A 13083-nucleotide genomic window follows, 5' to 3' on the forward strand; every position below is an offset into this window, starting at 1 on the left:
AACCCTTTAGGGGTTGGTATTTCCCTAGCGCTAGCCAGCAGCGTTTATAGGTCATCCAGAGGGAAGCAGAAACCTCTGAGGTTTCGGATCTTTCATTCTTTGAAAAGTCTGGGACTGCGGACTGGCCGCTTCATGGTTATGTGAACATCACCGCTGTCAAATATCAAAAAGCCCATGTCTTGGGCTTTGATGGACACGCTCCAAACTCCACTCAGGCTCCCCATACCTACACGCAAGCAGTGGATTTCGCCTTATGTAGCCTTGGCGTATCGACAAAGTTCATGTGTTAGGAATGATTTACCGTGACATCATGCAAATTTCATACCAGATAACGACAAGCGTGTGATAGTGGCCAAGCTGGCTGTTTGCTGGCTGTCAACTTGAAGTACTAGGTCGCAGCTGTCAATCGAAAGAACCGATTTGGCTGGCCGTATATCTTATCGGCTCATTAGTATTCTAAAATAGATCAGCTCTATAGCTATTTTTCAGAAACCATCTTACTTACCATTCCAAACCCTACTGATAGAAATCTGGTTAGGCTGGGACACGACAGCAACCAACGGCACTCCGAGCAAAGTTTTAACTCCGCTCGATGTTTTGAAGCCAATCAATCCGCCAATGCGCCCACCGCCGCCCACTGCCCATTTTCTTTGGTGCCTGCCAGTTCTTTATCCGCTCCCTGCCTGGTAATAACCACCAAGATATCTTCGTTACAACAAAGACGAAAATAATGTGTACTCGTGTACTCACTATTGTAGCCGCGCACTATACACTTGGCCACCCGCGGGTGATCCGTACCACATGCGGGTTGACCGCACCCGTGATGCTCTGACCCGGGTGGGTCCGAGTAGGTGTCTGAAAACTTCAGTACCCACGGGACGGGTGCGGGTATAACCCAGGCAGGCCTTACCCGTGTCATACCTTAGATATTAAATTTGGCCCAGACCGGCCATTTCAGAGGTGCCCTCAAACCCTAGTGCCTTTTGGATTGTGACAGCAGGCACACAGCCATTCTGATGTCCGTAGGCTGTAGATGCGCGGAGGGGTTGGGGACATGCGAAGCAGCTAGCTTGGCCATATGCTTGAAAAGAGTGATGCGAACGTGGTAGAACATACAGAGCGAGGGCGGGGCCTAAACGTTTAACGTTTAACTTTAGGGTCTTTGCCACTTGATGCCTTCAGGGGCTTGTGTTTCCCGGAAAATCTCGATCTACTTACGTCGGAATGTACAGGCAGACCTCCAACACCGCTTGGCAAGGTATTTTCCGCTCGTGTATAAGGTTAAGGCAGGATACCCATCGATATTGAACAACTCAGTGACAAAGTGACTGGTCAGTGTTATCGGCGGTATAACATAGAGTGAGTTTGGCGAAGGGAAGGCGGGGCGGAGTTGAAGGATGATGGTGACCATAAGAGGTGGGCACCAAAAGCGTCAATCACCGGAGAAGGCCGAAGGCAGCGAAATAATGGACGAGGCATGTACATGCACTGAGGAAATTGAGTTAGATTTGAGCGCGGATGGCACCGGGTAGCATTAAAGAGATAGGCAATGAACAACCCGAGTTGAGGGTGGCGACCTTGAGCTTGAATCGTCGTTGCCGTTCACGTGAGCAAATATTGACAACTTGGTGCTGGTCAAGAAGTTCTCGAGGTCTTACAAAAATTCAAAGTTGGTTACAGGTTTTCGGGAGCTTTGAGGAACCGAAATTAATATCGGAAGGGCAATTGTTGGGAGCCGATTCGCCATGGATGGTTGTAAATCGGCGGCCGAATACCCGTCCCGCAGAAATTATTTAAATAATTAATATTGGTCAGGGGTCAGCAACTGCCAGATGCGGTGCTATACCAGACCCATCAGGCGTTTGGATTTCTTCCATCACGAGCCTCGAGGCCGATCAGAGTAACCCTCAAACCACATGTTGCGTTAATATTACACTCCGGGTCGGTAAAAGGAAAATAATAGACAGAGTTCACCTTGAACTTGAGGTACCATCTACTAAATTCCAGTTATACGTAACCTTCTCAGACCATCCTATAAAGCCATCGTGATGCTTGGGCACCATGCCGCTAGCAAAGAAGTCCCTCAACCTCAGATCCACGTCCTTGCAGCAAAATGGGTGTCTTCTCCAACGTGTCTAACTTTTTCTTCGATGCTGGGGTCATGTCTTGGGATGTGCTCCTTACACTCTCCAATCTCGTGAGGAGGAAGCGCCGCATCGGGCACGTCACGCCCGAGGGCCACCCAGGTTATGGAGGGCACTGGCCCGAGTTTAAGCCTGCTCAGGAAGGTGACTCCCGCTGCTCATGCCCAGCACTCAATGCGATGGCCAATCACGGTTAGTCTCGATTCCCCACACAATAAGGCTCATAGATCTCTTACATTGAAACGCAGGCATCATCCCACGCAGCGGACGCAACATCTCATTTGTCGAACTTAACCACCAGATCCGGACAACTTACAACTTCGGTCCTTCCTTCTGCTCTTATGTGCCTCATTTCGCCGCTCGCATGCTCAAGAAAAGCTACAGTAATGATACCTTTGACTTGGAAGAACTCGACCTGCATAACGGTATCGAACATGACGCATCTCTTTTCCGTGAGTAATCTCCCATACTTGTCTGGCTCTTGCATATTGAATAAATTATCTTCAGGTCTTGACACTGCCCTTGAACCAAACCAATCGACGAAACACATACCCTTCATCGAGGAGTTGCTTGCGGCAAATACCGGCAAGGACCAGTATGGCAACGAAGTCCTTACCACCAAAGACCTCTCGAGCATTCTCGGCAAGCGTCGCGCAGTAGCGCGTGCAACAAACAACGAGTTCTCGCTCAGCTTCTTCCACAAGGTCTTCGGTAGCGCCAAGTATGTGTCATTACGTAATTCGTTTACAAGCACGCTAAACGTTTTGCAACAGTTCGTCAACACTACTCACAATATTTGGAGGCCGTGTAGAGGACCTGCGTAGCATTGTTCTTCACGAGCGTATTCCAGAAGGCTGGGAGTCACGTGTTCGCGAACCCTATGGACTGACTTTCACACACTTCAACAAGACCGTACTGGCAGTTGAATTCGGTGTGCGCGAGAGGGATTGGGCGGAAGCAGCGCAGGAAGCAGCAGCACGTCATCGCACTGCTTCGGTTTAAGATCTCTCAAAAGACGTTGGATCATGTCATCATTATTCCCCACATCTTACCACTGACGACATTACGTTGCGTTCATGACTTGCTGCTAGTACATGCTCTTGTATATTGGATGATGTATGTTGATGCCCCGGAAACTCAAACTCTTTCCCATCGCTTGAGGTGAAGTCGTCAAAATTCGCTGCTAGTACTCGTGGAACATGGAAAAATGTGGATGGGGCAAGTTTGACAATCTGGCATTGTAAACCCAACGAACGACTCCAAAGTTTGTAGGTCTGGTGTATGTAAATCTTTCATTGACGTGTATTAGCATTGAATATATATCAAATACCAGACGGTGACGGTCGTTGCGATGTAGTCCGCTCTTTGTCATTTCACGAAATTGGTGAAAAAGATTATGCATTGCAACGAAACTAATCAAAGACCAGCGCAACTGCACTTTATATGAATCTCCGTATGGGGTCTGCTCCAGGCCCAATATCGTGCACGACGTAGTAGCTGAAGAACAACACCTTGAATGTCAACGCTAACGCTGCATGCAGCACGCCGACTACAATTATCAGTAAGCGAGTAGCTTTTGCATCGGCCTAAGAGAGTTGTCAACAATCTCAACAAAACTAAATCAGGCGAGGGATATGACCATACCATCGCCAATATTGGGTACACGTTCGCTACCAGGAAGTACCCTGATAAGCAGAACGCAAGTCCCACTAGAACCCAACGTAAAATAGAGATGGGTATGACGCATAGTATCTGCAGGACAACGGTTACTCAAAAACGGTGCACCTAAGTTGTGTCCTTACCGAAACCGGTATCCAAACGAATAACGAATAACCCCAAACACCAAGTGCTTCCGCTACGCCCCATTCACCAACGCCAAAGTAGCGTAGCGCGAGCCACAGGAGAACAGGTACTGCAAACGTGTATATATACACGATCGTTGCTGCCAGACTAAGTAGGCCAAAGTCATACTCATACGCAGCTCCCGGGTCAGAAAGGTAAGACGAGATGCTTGCTGCAAGTGACGAAGACAGAAATAACGCCAGTATAAGCGTGGTTGGGATCCAGAAAGGGCCGTATAGGTCAGCGCTGGGTGTAAGAATTGTCAGGTAGGAAGGTGAAGTGGGGAGGAGCGTCGTATAGCATCGTTTCAAGACAGTCGAAGTATCAACGTCAAAGTATGGTTGATAGTAATCGACTGTCCAGAACCCAGATGGGCCTTTGTGCGTGGTGTGATCTGTAAGATATCCTGGATACGCGTCAGGGGAGAAGATGCGGCAGAATTTTCGACGTACCTCGGTCAAGGTTTGAAGCACCGGACTGTGTTCGTTGCTCTGCTCTCGCGTCTGTTCCAAGGAAAGCTGCTTAGGTTGAATATCTGTTTACGCACTTCGAGACAAACGTGCTCACATTTGAACTCGAGACCCTCTGGTCCTTCTTCTAGTCGCTATGGACCATTAACACGGTGAGAAATCTTATAATAGTAGATGCTACTCACATCGTCTGCGTCGACAGCGACATAAGCCATGGTGCCTCACGTAGAAAAGCGCCAAATGGGTGCGGTATTGACGAGAAGAGGGTTAGTATGTCCAGGGACTTCTGGAGACACAAATCGACGAGGACCCCGGAGATCTCCTCGTGGACAATGGTCCATTTTGGAACGAATATTGAATAAAATCAAATAGATTAAACTGAAGGGGGGAGACACCCCCAGCATCTTTATTTCATTTCGAATATATGCGGCGCCTTTCGTTCTATGGACCATCGCGGGACCGTAGAGTGTCCAGGATGCGATATATATATATATATCACTATTGGCAGCACTGATGTTAAAGAAGAGAATGATCACATTGATGACATGGTTGAGCCCGACCGGAATGAGAAGGTTGGTTCTATGAATCAGGAGACACGAAATTTTAATGACCCATCAACGTTTCAACAACGAAGGGTGATGCTGCCAGTGCCGCCCCCGCATGCGAGCCATTGGTGACCAATAACAGTTGTTAGAAAGTGGATAGATTGAAAGTACCATTACGGTTGTATTCTGACCGGAGTGCTGAAGCGCTGATGCCCCGCACGACAAGACTAATCGCAAATACGCACTTGATATAGAACACAAAGATACGAACAAATGTTGACTTGAGCTTGATAGCTTTGGGAATCATTTCCCTTAGGTTCTATGCTGTAACTCGCCATGCAGATGTGTGTAAACACCGCAATGGTTAACGTGCTCCAGAATCCAAGAAAGGCCAAGAATTGTGGTAAAACTTCTGGTCTACGCGCTTAGTAGCAGACCCACTCAGGCGGCTGCTGGTCATGATAGCATGATAGTTTCGAGGGCGGGAATCACAATCGCTGCAAAAATCTTGAAGAAAAAAATCATGCAAATATATTACATCTTCTCGGGATCTTCTTGCGTACAAATCACCATATTCTCGTTGGAAAGGGGTAAACGACTAGAAAAGCCAGGTATACATCTGGTCACTGGTCAGTCAGGTGCGCTGGTCGGTAACATGATAAGGGCAAACATACATACATAGATCACAATTTATGCTTGATTTCTTTCTTGGCAATCTTGCTGAAGCGCTCAGCAGGTATTCCACTGCTAAATCTCTCCGCTTGAGCATAACTTTCTCGCAGATTCACGGCGTGGAAGTCGTTTTTCTCGTTCAACCCAGCTTTGATGAGGGTTTTGATGGCAAAGATAGAGGCGGGAACTAAACCATCGAGTTCCTTCTTGAGGTGTTGGTGAACCGCAGAGTGGAATTCTTCTGTTGATTTCGATGGAAAAATCTTGCTAAATCATTATCAGGATGGGGGAGGAAAGGTCGGATGTGGGAACGCGTACTTGACAAATCCGCATTCAAGCATCTCTGATGCACTAATCTTCTTGTTAAGAATAAGAACCTCGTTTGCCTTGGCGATTCCCACTTGACAATATCATGAGAAAAGGTCATATGGCAATGAATTCGCTTACTGCGGTTGACAAATGAAACACTAGCCCCTCCTTCCGTTGCAATGCCTGGGAGGGTGAGTCTCCAGCGTGTATCGAAGGAAACAATCAAACGCGCATACCCAGCAATGACAAGCCAACATTCAACCAGGCCTCTGGCACGGCATATATGAAATCAAAGTTACCAAGGAAAGCTACGAAGACCGATCAGAGATGGCGCGCATAGAATTTATAGTGAACGCACCAGCTGTTAAACCTAACCTCGAGGTCGTCACTCAACCCGGTTGCGAGATATTAAGGAAGTTGCATACCTATCACCGGCCCATTCAGTGCTGCAACAAGAATTTTGCTGTGACTATAGATCTTTCATGATAGGAATAATCGGTCGGCGACACTATGGAAAAGTAAGGATTGTAACGTACGGCGTGTGTGCAATCCGTGTTAGCAGCCACTACCTCATGGACGAGGTAATCCCTCATCGAGTATTGAGTCAGAGTGTTCGGAACGTCACGGTTCCTGCCTGTCGTTGCCATCGTCTGCGTCAGGTCCGAGCCACTTTCCGGAACAGTAAGCACTAGAAGCAACGAAACGCTTGCTCTGTGGACTTACGCACAGAACCACTTCCCATTTGCTGTGCAAAGATAAGTTGATCTAAGAAATTCCTGAAAATTTGCTTGCCTTGCCATACAGTTGCTACAACATCTTCTCTTTTATCGATGGCCCGTAAAGAGTTGGCAAATGCGTCATAGTCTGAAAGTTACTCAGTCAACGTAGTTTGCTTGAGCACACCACAAACCTTCTAGTGTTAGCGCATTCAGATGGCGAGGTTCATTCAAGGTTATCGTCGCAATTCCCTGAGAAACGTTCACCGAGATTTTACCTGCAGGCATGGTTAAGATGGCGTCTAAGAAAGCGAGAATTATTCAAAGACAACTCAACTGCGATATATCGTAATATATAAGGGAAAAAAATCGTTGCATGACCATACAAAGCACTGCAATCAGCATAATCGTTAGCAAAGACTCTGATGGGTCGTGTCCCGAATACACATGCAGGGAATGAATAATCGGTTTCATCGATAGCCGTCAACCACGACGACTATACCTTTGCCGTGCGTAGCTCGTTCGAAATCTACGGATGAGCCCCCCGTGGCAAATTTTATGTGCAAGCTTGAAAAGATGGTATTTGCATTGGAAGCCAGTTGTCCGTCGTACATTGATATTGAAAGATAAGGAGGCACCGCTGTCCCTGCGGTAAGTGCCAGTGTCAAACCTGTCAGACCCAGAGATTCGGCTCATGATGTAAACTTCGTCCAACTTCTAGTGCCTAGTATAGAAACACGTAAGTATGCGAACGTGGTCTATACGGGGGATCCGTAAAGTGCAGGAGGGGTACTATGTAGTATTGAACAGGGGTGGACGACGGAGCCGCGACCCAGGGTAAGATTATGTCGTGGTGTGAGTGGTCCTAAAAACGCAGTGTGAGTTTAAAATACTCTGTAGCGGGGACCTACAGATTTGGAGTTTATTGAGGGGGTAGACCCTTGATTAGACTGGCGACTAGCCCGTATGAGGCGAGCTGTTGATCGACGGACTGGTAATTCTGGGTTTGAATCTTGAATATTGAATTTTGAATTTGCCATTTACGCTCAGAACTCACAGTAACGTGACGTATAAGCCTTTTTGGGGATAACATTTCTTTCTGGAGTCTGGACAGGCTTCACAACTACCATGAATCGGTACTAAGTGTGCTGCAATCTAAAGAGTTGCGCAATGGCACAGAAGCTACCTCCTCAAGCTCGCAGGCTCCGCACCATCATCGTCACGGTTCCCATCATGGCAGCAACAGCATGTTCGTCATTATTCGATGTTTCAAACTTCATTCCGGTCACTCATATTACCTTCAATTGTCTGCAGACGTACTCTACGAGCGTCTCATGCTCGGAAAACCTCGAAGAACACTGCCTAGGGAGGCACCACAACCTCTTTCTACAACCAATGAATTACTGCCCGAAAGCTCGCATGCCGGGAGTGAACGCTGGTCAAAAGGGGAATGAACATTTGCGTTGTGAACTATGGAAGGTGGAAGGGTGTGCGAAGGCGCTCTATGTAAAATAATGCCAAGTCCTCGAGGCTCACGATCATACTGTTGGCTCTGTGTAGTGCTCTCCGCAATACTATCGAGTGATATGTCAAGCGATATCATTTGCTCTCGTCTGTCTGAGATATTATGCGTGTTCCCGAGATGCGTGCGGGGTTGAATGAGCGATCGCAGTCTGCGTACGCTGCACCTATACCGAAGCCTGTTGAAAGAGCAATGGGCCATGTTCGTCCTGTAACGTATAAGGTTAAAATATGCGGAGAAAATAGAGCAAGACACAAACTTCGGAAAAGAATGACGGATGCAACGACTCCAACGCTGAAGCCTACACCGCTGCACAAATTTCAGATATTCATACCAACTGCAAATGCAAAGCAAGACTCACGCCTTCACCAAGAGATCGGCCACTTGCGGACGCAGTCAGTCGACTCTTCCAACCCAGAACAATAAAAGCACATACGACACCTGTCATACTTGAAAGACCATTAGCTTCGAACATTGTGTTTGACTATAAAAACACACCTTCTGGCTAACAATGTTTTCGCTTGATGACGCTTTTTCAGACGACATGGCTTTGGTATGAGATGACGGTCCCGAGCTCTGGTTGCCACAGCGGACGGAAACGGCAAAGACACAACCCCTCTCGTGGGGGTCGAAAATCCATTATTGCATGCCGCATTCCGAAGGAGCGAGCCATATGCGCAGTTTCATGGAATCATAGCCTAACACAATCCGCCCTTGTATAGACTCTGCAGGCTCTGAGTGTACATCTAGGAACACTCCAAGGTATATTAGTTCTCAGACATGGCGCACCAGTCGCCCATGATAGCGATCCCCAAGAAGACGACGGGGGACGTCGATTGGACAGCTCCCATACGCAATCTCATTGCCAAGTCTTTCGGCGAGAACCCAGACAATTATGCACAGGAGTGCCAAGCGCTGCAACGCTGCAGGCAAGACGCTGTAAAGGGAGCAGGCAGCGATATGACAGGTTCGTCGCTCAAGCAATCACGATCGTGGGGCATTCACAACTTTACTTCCCAGGTCGTGATCTGCTCTACAAGTACTTTGGGCAACTCGAGATCTTAGAGATGCGCTTCCCAGAGATACGAGTCAACTTCCCGTGGAATGATGCTTTCACGAACAAGCTGACTACGCAGACAGCTATTGCGTATGAGAAGGCCTCTGTTCTATTCCAGATCGCAGCTACGCATTCCGCCATTGCCGCTTCTCAGAACAGGTCCGATCCAGAGGGGCTCAAACTAGCCTTTTACTACTTCAAGACATGCGCAGGCATGCTCACATATATTAACGAGAATTTCTTGCATGCCCCCTCGACTGACCTCAGCCGGGAGGTGATCAAGTTTCTGGTGGGAGTAATCATGGCGCAGGCTACAGAAGTATTTTTGGAAAAATGCATCGACGAGAAGAAGGCACCCACGTTGATAGCCAAGATTGCCTCCCAGTCTGCTTCCATGTACACCTCCCTGAGCGAGGAGGTGAAAGATTTTATGGGTAAGGGCATATTCGACCGCAACTGGATCACTCTCATCCAGGTATTTCCATATATTGAAACACGAGATTAACATTGACATTTTACGCAGATAAAGTCCAAACACTTCGGCTCTATCGCACAATACTATCGCGGTCTAGTTGACAATAAAGCGGGGGCCTACGGCGAGGCCCTCGTACGGTTCACCTTTGCTGAATCTCTAGCAAAAGAGGCTAATCGCTCTGCTGCATCATTTTCTGCTTTATTTGCCCACGTATCACCTACGCTTCCCGCAGATGCTGGGCCTTCCATCTCCGAACGTACAAAGGTACAGCTTCAACTGAGCACAGACCGCAAGACCGAAGCGCAGCGCGATAATGATCTCATCTACAATGCTGTCCTTCCATCTGCCGATGCACTACCTGCTATCGAAAAAGCGGTTGTCGCTACGCCTATTTCCATTCAAGAGGTGTATCGCGCACCAGACGTTCAGAATGTTATAGGCGCAGATATCTTCGTCAAGTTAATTCCGTTGAGCGTGCACGAGAGCGCCAGCGTGTATTCTGAGGAGAAGGCAAAGCTTGTGCGCAAAGAGGTTGAGAACGCAGAAAGCGCCGAGGTCGAGGTGCGCAGTGCACTGGAAGCGATGGGAGTGCAGTCGGGACTTGCAAGGTTCAAGGCAATGGCTGAGGGTAGCTTAGGTGGGGAGGAAGAGATCCCCCTGGATGTACGCCGCTGGCGAGAGGATATCAACGTCATGGAGGACAGGGAGGGTATCGACATACTCTTGCAACAGATGGCTCGTCTCAAGGAGGCTGTCAAAGCAGAACTGGACAGTATTTCGCGGGACCTTGATGTTGAATCAAGAGAGTGCGAGACGATGCGGGTCAAGTACGACCACCTGTGGACACAAGAACCATCTGCATCTTTTACGAAGTCTATTCGGCAAGACTTGAAATCTCATCTAGGTGCTGTAGACGCTGCCGCCGTATCCGACCAACAGGTATCGACGCTCTGGGAATCACTCAAATCTGACATTCGACTGTTGCTATCACCTGACGTCGAGGATGTCTTCCGCGCTAGCGCCCAACGTGATGCCCCTTCAGAAAGCCTGCTAGATCTTGACATCGGTGCCGAGGCGCACGATGAAAAGGAACGAGTCAGAATCAGACAGTATACTACCGAAATCGAGGAGCGACTGGGACGGTTGAAGAAAATTGCTTACGAGCGAGGTGAAGTACTCAAAGAACTAAAAGACAAGGTAATGTACACAATAATATTATTTGGATTTAACTGATATTATTCCCACATAGATCCAAGCTGATGACGTCTCGCACCTGCTGCTTTTGAATCGCCGTAACCCTGGCGCTGAGCAATCGCTGTTCGCCGCAGAACTCGAGAAGTTCCGGACATACCAACAACGTCTTGGAACCACTGTGCACAATCAGCAAGTCGTGTTGAAGGAGATCCAGGGACTGTGGAAGAACTTACGAGACCTTGCTGGGCGTGGACCTGGCGCAAAGAAGTGGGATGAGCGTGAGCGGCGGAAGAAGGACACCGTACGCAGGTTCTCAAATGCGAGAGATGGATATATGGAGGTCAGGGATGGGTTGACGTATGTGTACTCTTTTCCCCATTCATCGTATCTGAAATTTGGCTCAGGAAAGGACTGCAGTTCTACCAGCAACTTACTGACCTGAGTACTACACTTACTGTTAGCGTTAAGTCCTTTATCACCGACCGTCGATCGGAACGCGACAGACTTGTGGGGCAAGCGGATATCCAGCAGCGACTTGCGGTACCCCAGACGCCTGCTGAAAAACCTCCCTTACCACCGCCGCCGCGGCGTGCTGCCCCATCTCTGGACTCATCCTTCGCGTCTATGAATCTGCAAGGAAGTCAGAATCCAGCATCTCCTCCACCAAAACCACCACAGGCGTCGTACTCCACATTCCCTCCTCCACCCCAGTCAATCAATGCATATTCGAATCTCCCACCACCTCCACAACAACCTGCACGCCCAGCGTACACAAATCCAGTGTCACCAAACACGCCAAGTGATCCATATGCAAGCCTGGGGGCGTTTGGGTCTCAGTTTTCTACTCCACGCGCCGCCCCTCCGGTTCCACGGCAGCAAACGCATTCGGCTTCACCACAAAGGCAGTCTTCCTTTTCCCTACCGCCACCACCTCCATCACGACCGCAGTACGCTGCGAATCCACAGATTCCACAGACATATGGCCAGCAAGCTCCGCCTCCGCCACAGTCATGGCGGCAATATCCTCCTCAGACACAGCCAATCCAGCAGGGTTCACAGTACCAGAACATGCCTCCGCCTCCGCCACCTTCACAAGGTCATGACACTCAGCAATATTACCAAGGTTATGGAAGACGATAATTTACGTAGATTCTGATAGAACTGAAGTGTGTACGCTTGGAAGGAAGGAGGTTTCATTGGGGATGCAAAGTAATGGAGTGCGGAGCGCATGTCGCCGAAATATAATTTGAGCAGATTGCTGGCGTCATCGATTATTAGTCTAATGCCTGGCCTGGTGGGAGTTGGTATCATGAGTCGCCACCATACATAACTTTCTTCCCCAACTCCACTGCACGCTGCTCCCACCGCCAGGCGGTTCCGAATAAACCAGCAACCTCTTCGTTCCACTTGGACTGAATGAGTGATGTTAGCGGATGATGCGTTATACGCATAGATGCAGGCGGAGGAGAGGGAATTGTAGTCGAGGCGTTAGCGATACGCTCCGAGAGGACATGGATACTGTGTGACATGTTTAGTTGGCGTCATAGAGGTAAAAAGCTGGGATATGGACGAACTCGGCACGATGCTGGGCAGTCCTGTAATATGAACGATGAACAGGTTTGTCTTGAATTCTTGCAAACGGATGGTTGCTCACCTGGTTTGCACCAAGTTTGAAAACCCATGGTAAATCTAAAGTAATGGAGCGGTTAGACGAAACCTAATTTTTGGGACAATACGTACACCACCCATCACAAGTGCTCCAGCGAGGGAGCCAGCCACGAACGACATATGTGACTGATGAAAGTCAGAGTGTTAGTAGTATTACGGTTGTTTGTCAGTGCAAGCACGATCATCGAAGCCAAATACGTCACGACAACTGGCATTGGAAGCAAACGACGACAACGTTCAAGTTGGCAAAACGACGATGACTCACGAGTCCTCGACAAGCGGCGCCGACAAGACCCTGAGTCAAGGAGACAGTCCATGAAAAACGATGACCCGGTCAATATGTACTGCTTCTTGACATAACTTCTTCATGACACTGCAATGATAGACCATGATATCATCCACAACTCCGAGTCCGTACGAGGTTGCTGTTAACGCCGAGGCCTGACTTCTTAGCTACCCAGATATATCC

At 48.6% G+C, this 13083-nt stretch overlaps 7 protein-coding genes across 7 annotated transcripts; 3 read left to right on the forward strand and 4 right to left on the reverse strand.

Annotated features, from left to right (window-relative positions):
- Window positions 1-2113: 2113 nt before the first annotated feature.
- HD556DRAFT_1244174 (Chloroperoxidase) lies at window positions 2114-3146 on the forward strand (the record flags this gene model as incomplete). The annotated part of the gene is made up of 4 exons (XM_041298424.1): window positions 2114-2336; window positions 2393-2596; window positions 2652-2865; window positions 2918-3146. The coding sequence occupies 4 exons, from the start codon at window positions 2114-2116 to the stop codon at window positions 3144-3146; spliced, it is 870 nt and encodes a 289-aa protein (XP_041156262.1).
- A 437-nt stretch (window positions 3147-3583) lies between these two features.
- HD556DRAFT_1433807 (uncharacterized protein) lies at window positions 3584-4671 on the reverse strand (the record flags this gene model as incomplete). The annotated part of the gene is made up of 6 exons (XM_041305260.1): window positions 3584-3730; window positions 3789-3896; window positions 3947-4392; window positions 4439-4504; window positions 4554-4590; window positions 4642-4671. The coding sequence occupies 6 exons, from the start codon at window positions 4669-4671 to the stop codon at window positions 3584-3586; spliced, it is 834 nt and encodes a 277-aa protein (XP_041156263.1).
- A 1008-nt stretch (window positions 4672-5679) lies between these two features.
- HD556DRAFT_1399306 (ClpP/crotonase-like domain-containing protein) lies at window positions 5680-6986 on the reverse strand (the record flags this gene model as incomplete). Its single annotated transcript, XM_041303788.1, has 9 exons — window positions 5680-5940; window positions 5992-6073; window positions 6121-6165; window positions 6219-6290; window positions 6408-6459; window positions 6519-6651; window positions 6706-6727; window positions 6775-6846; window positions 6893-6986. 9 exons carry the CDS (start codon window positions 6984-6986, stop codon window positions 5685-5687), a joined length of 828 nt encoding a protein of 275 aa, XP_041156264.1. The 3' UTR covers window positions 5680-5684.
- An 882-nt stretch (window positions 6987-7868) lies between these two features.
- Window positions 7869-8152, forward strand: HD556DRAFT_1447207 (uncharacterized protein; the record flags this gene model as incomplete). The annotated part of the gene is made up of 2 exons (XM_041307224.1): window positions 7869-7947; window positions 8013-8152. The coding sequence occupies 2 exons, from the start codon at window positions 7869-7871 to the stop codon at window positions 8150-8152; spliced, it is 219 nt and encodes a 72-aa protein (XP_041156265.1).
- Window positions 8153-8297: 145 nt separating this feature from the next.
- HD556DRAFT_1447208 (uncharacterized protein) lies at window positions 8298-8766 on the reverse strand (the record flags this gene model as incomplete). The annotated part of the gene is made up of 5 exons (XM_041307225.1): window positions 8298-8428; window positions 8480-8529; window positions 8582-8603; window positions 8657-8669; window positions 8719-8766. 5 exons carry the CDS (start codon window positions 8764-8766, stop codon window positions 8298-8300), a joined length of 264 nt encoding a protein of 87 aa, XP_041156266.1.
- Window positions 8767-8894: 128 nt separating this feature from the next.
- Window positions 8895-12390, forward strand: HD556DRAFT_822538 (BRO1-like domain-containing protein). Its single transcript, XM_041311731.1, has 5 exons — window positions 8895-9187; window positions 9241-9752; window positions 9801-10949; window positions 11002-11303; window positions 11351-12390. Exons 1-5 carry the CDS (start codon window positions 9001-9003, stop codon window positions 12084-12086), a joined length of 2886 nt encoding a protein of 961 aa, XP_041156267.1. The 5' UTR covers window positions 8895-9000; the 3' UTR covers window positions 12087-12390.
- HD556DRAFT_1244165 (uncharacterized protein) lies at window positions 12254-12734 on the reverse strand (the record flags this gene model as incomplete). Its single annotated transcript, XM_041298423.1, has 4 exons — window positions 12254-12464; window positions 12521-12541; window positions 12601-12635; window positions 12687-12734. 4 exons carry the CDS (start codon window positions 12732-12734, stop codon window positions 12254-12256), a joined length of 315 nt encoding a protein of 104 aa, XP_041156268.1.
- Window positions 12735-13083: the final 349 nt, after the last annotated feature.

This window comes from Suillus plorans, assembly GCF_016647745.1.
Source record: "Suillus plorans strain S12 chromosome Unknown HD556scaffold_61, whole genome shotgun sequence".
Taxonomy (NCBI): Eukaryota; Fungi; Basidiomycota; class Agaricomycetes; order Boletales; family Suillaceae; genus Suillus; species Suillus plorans.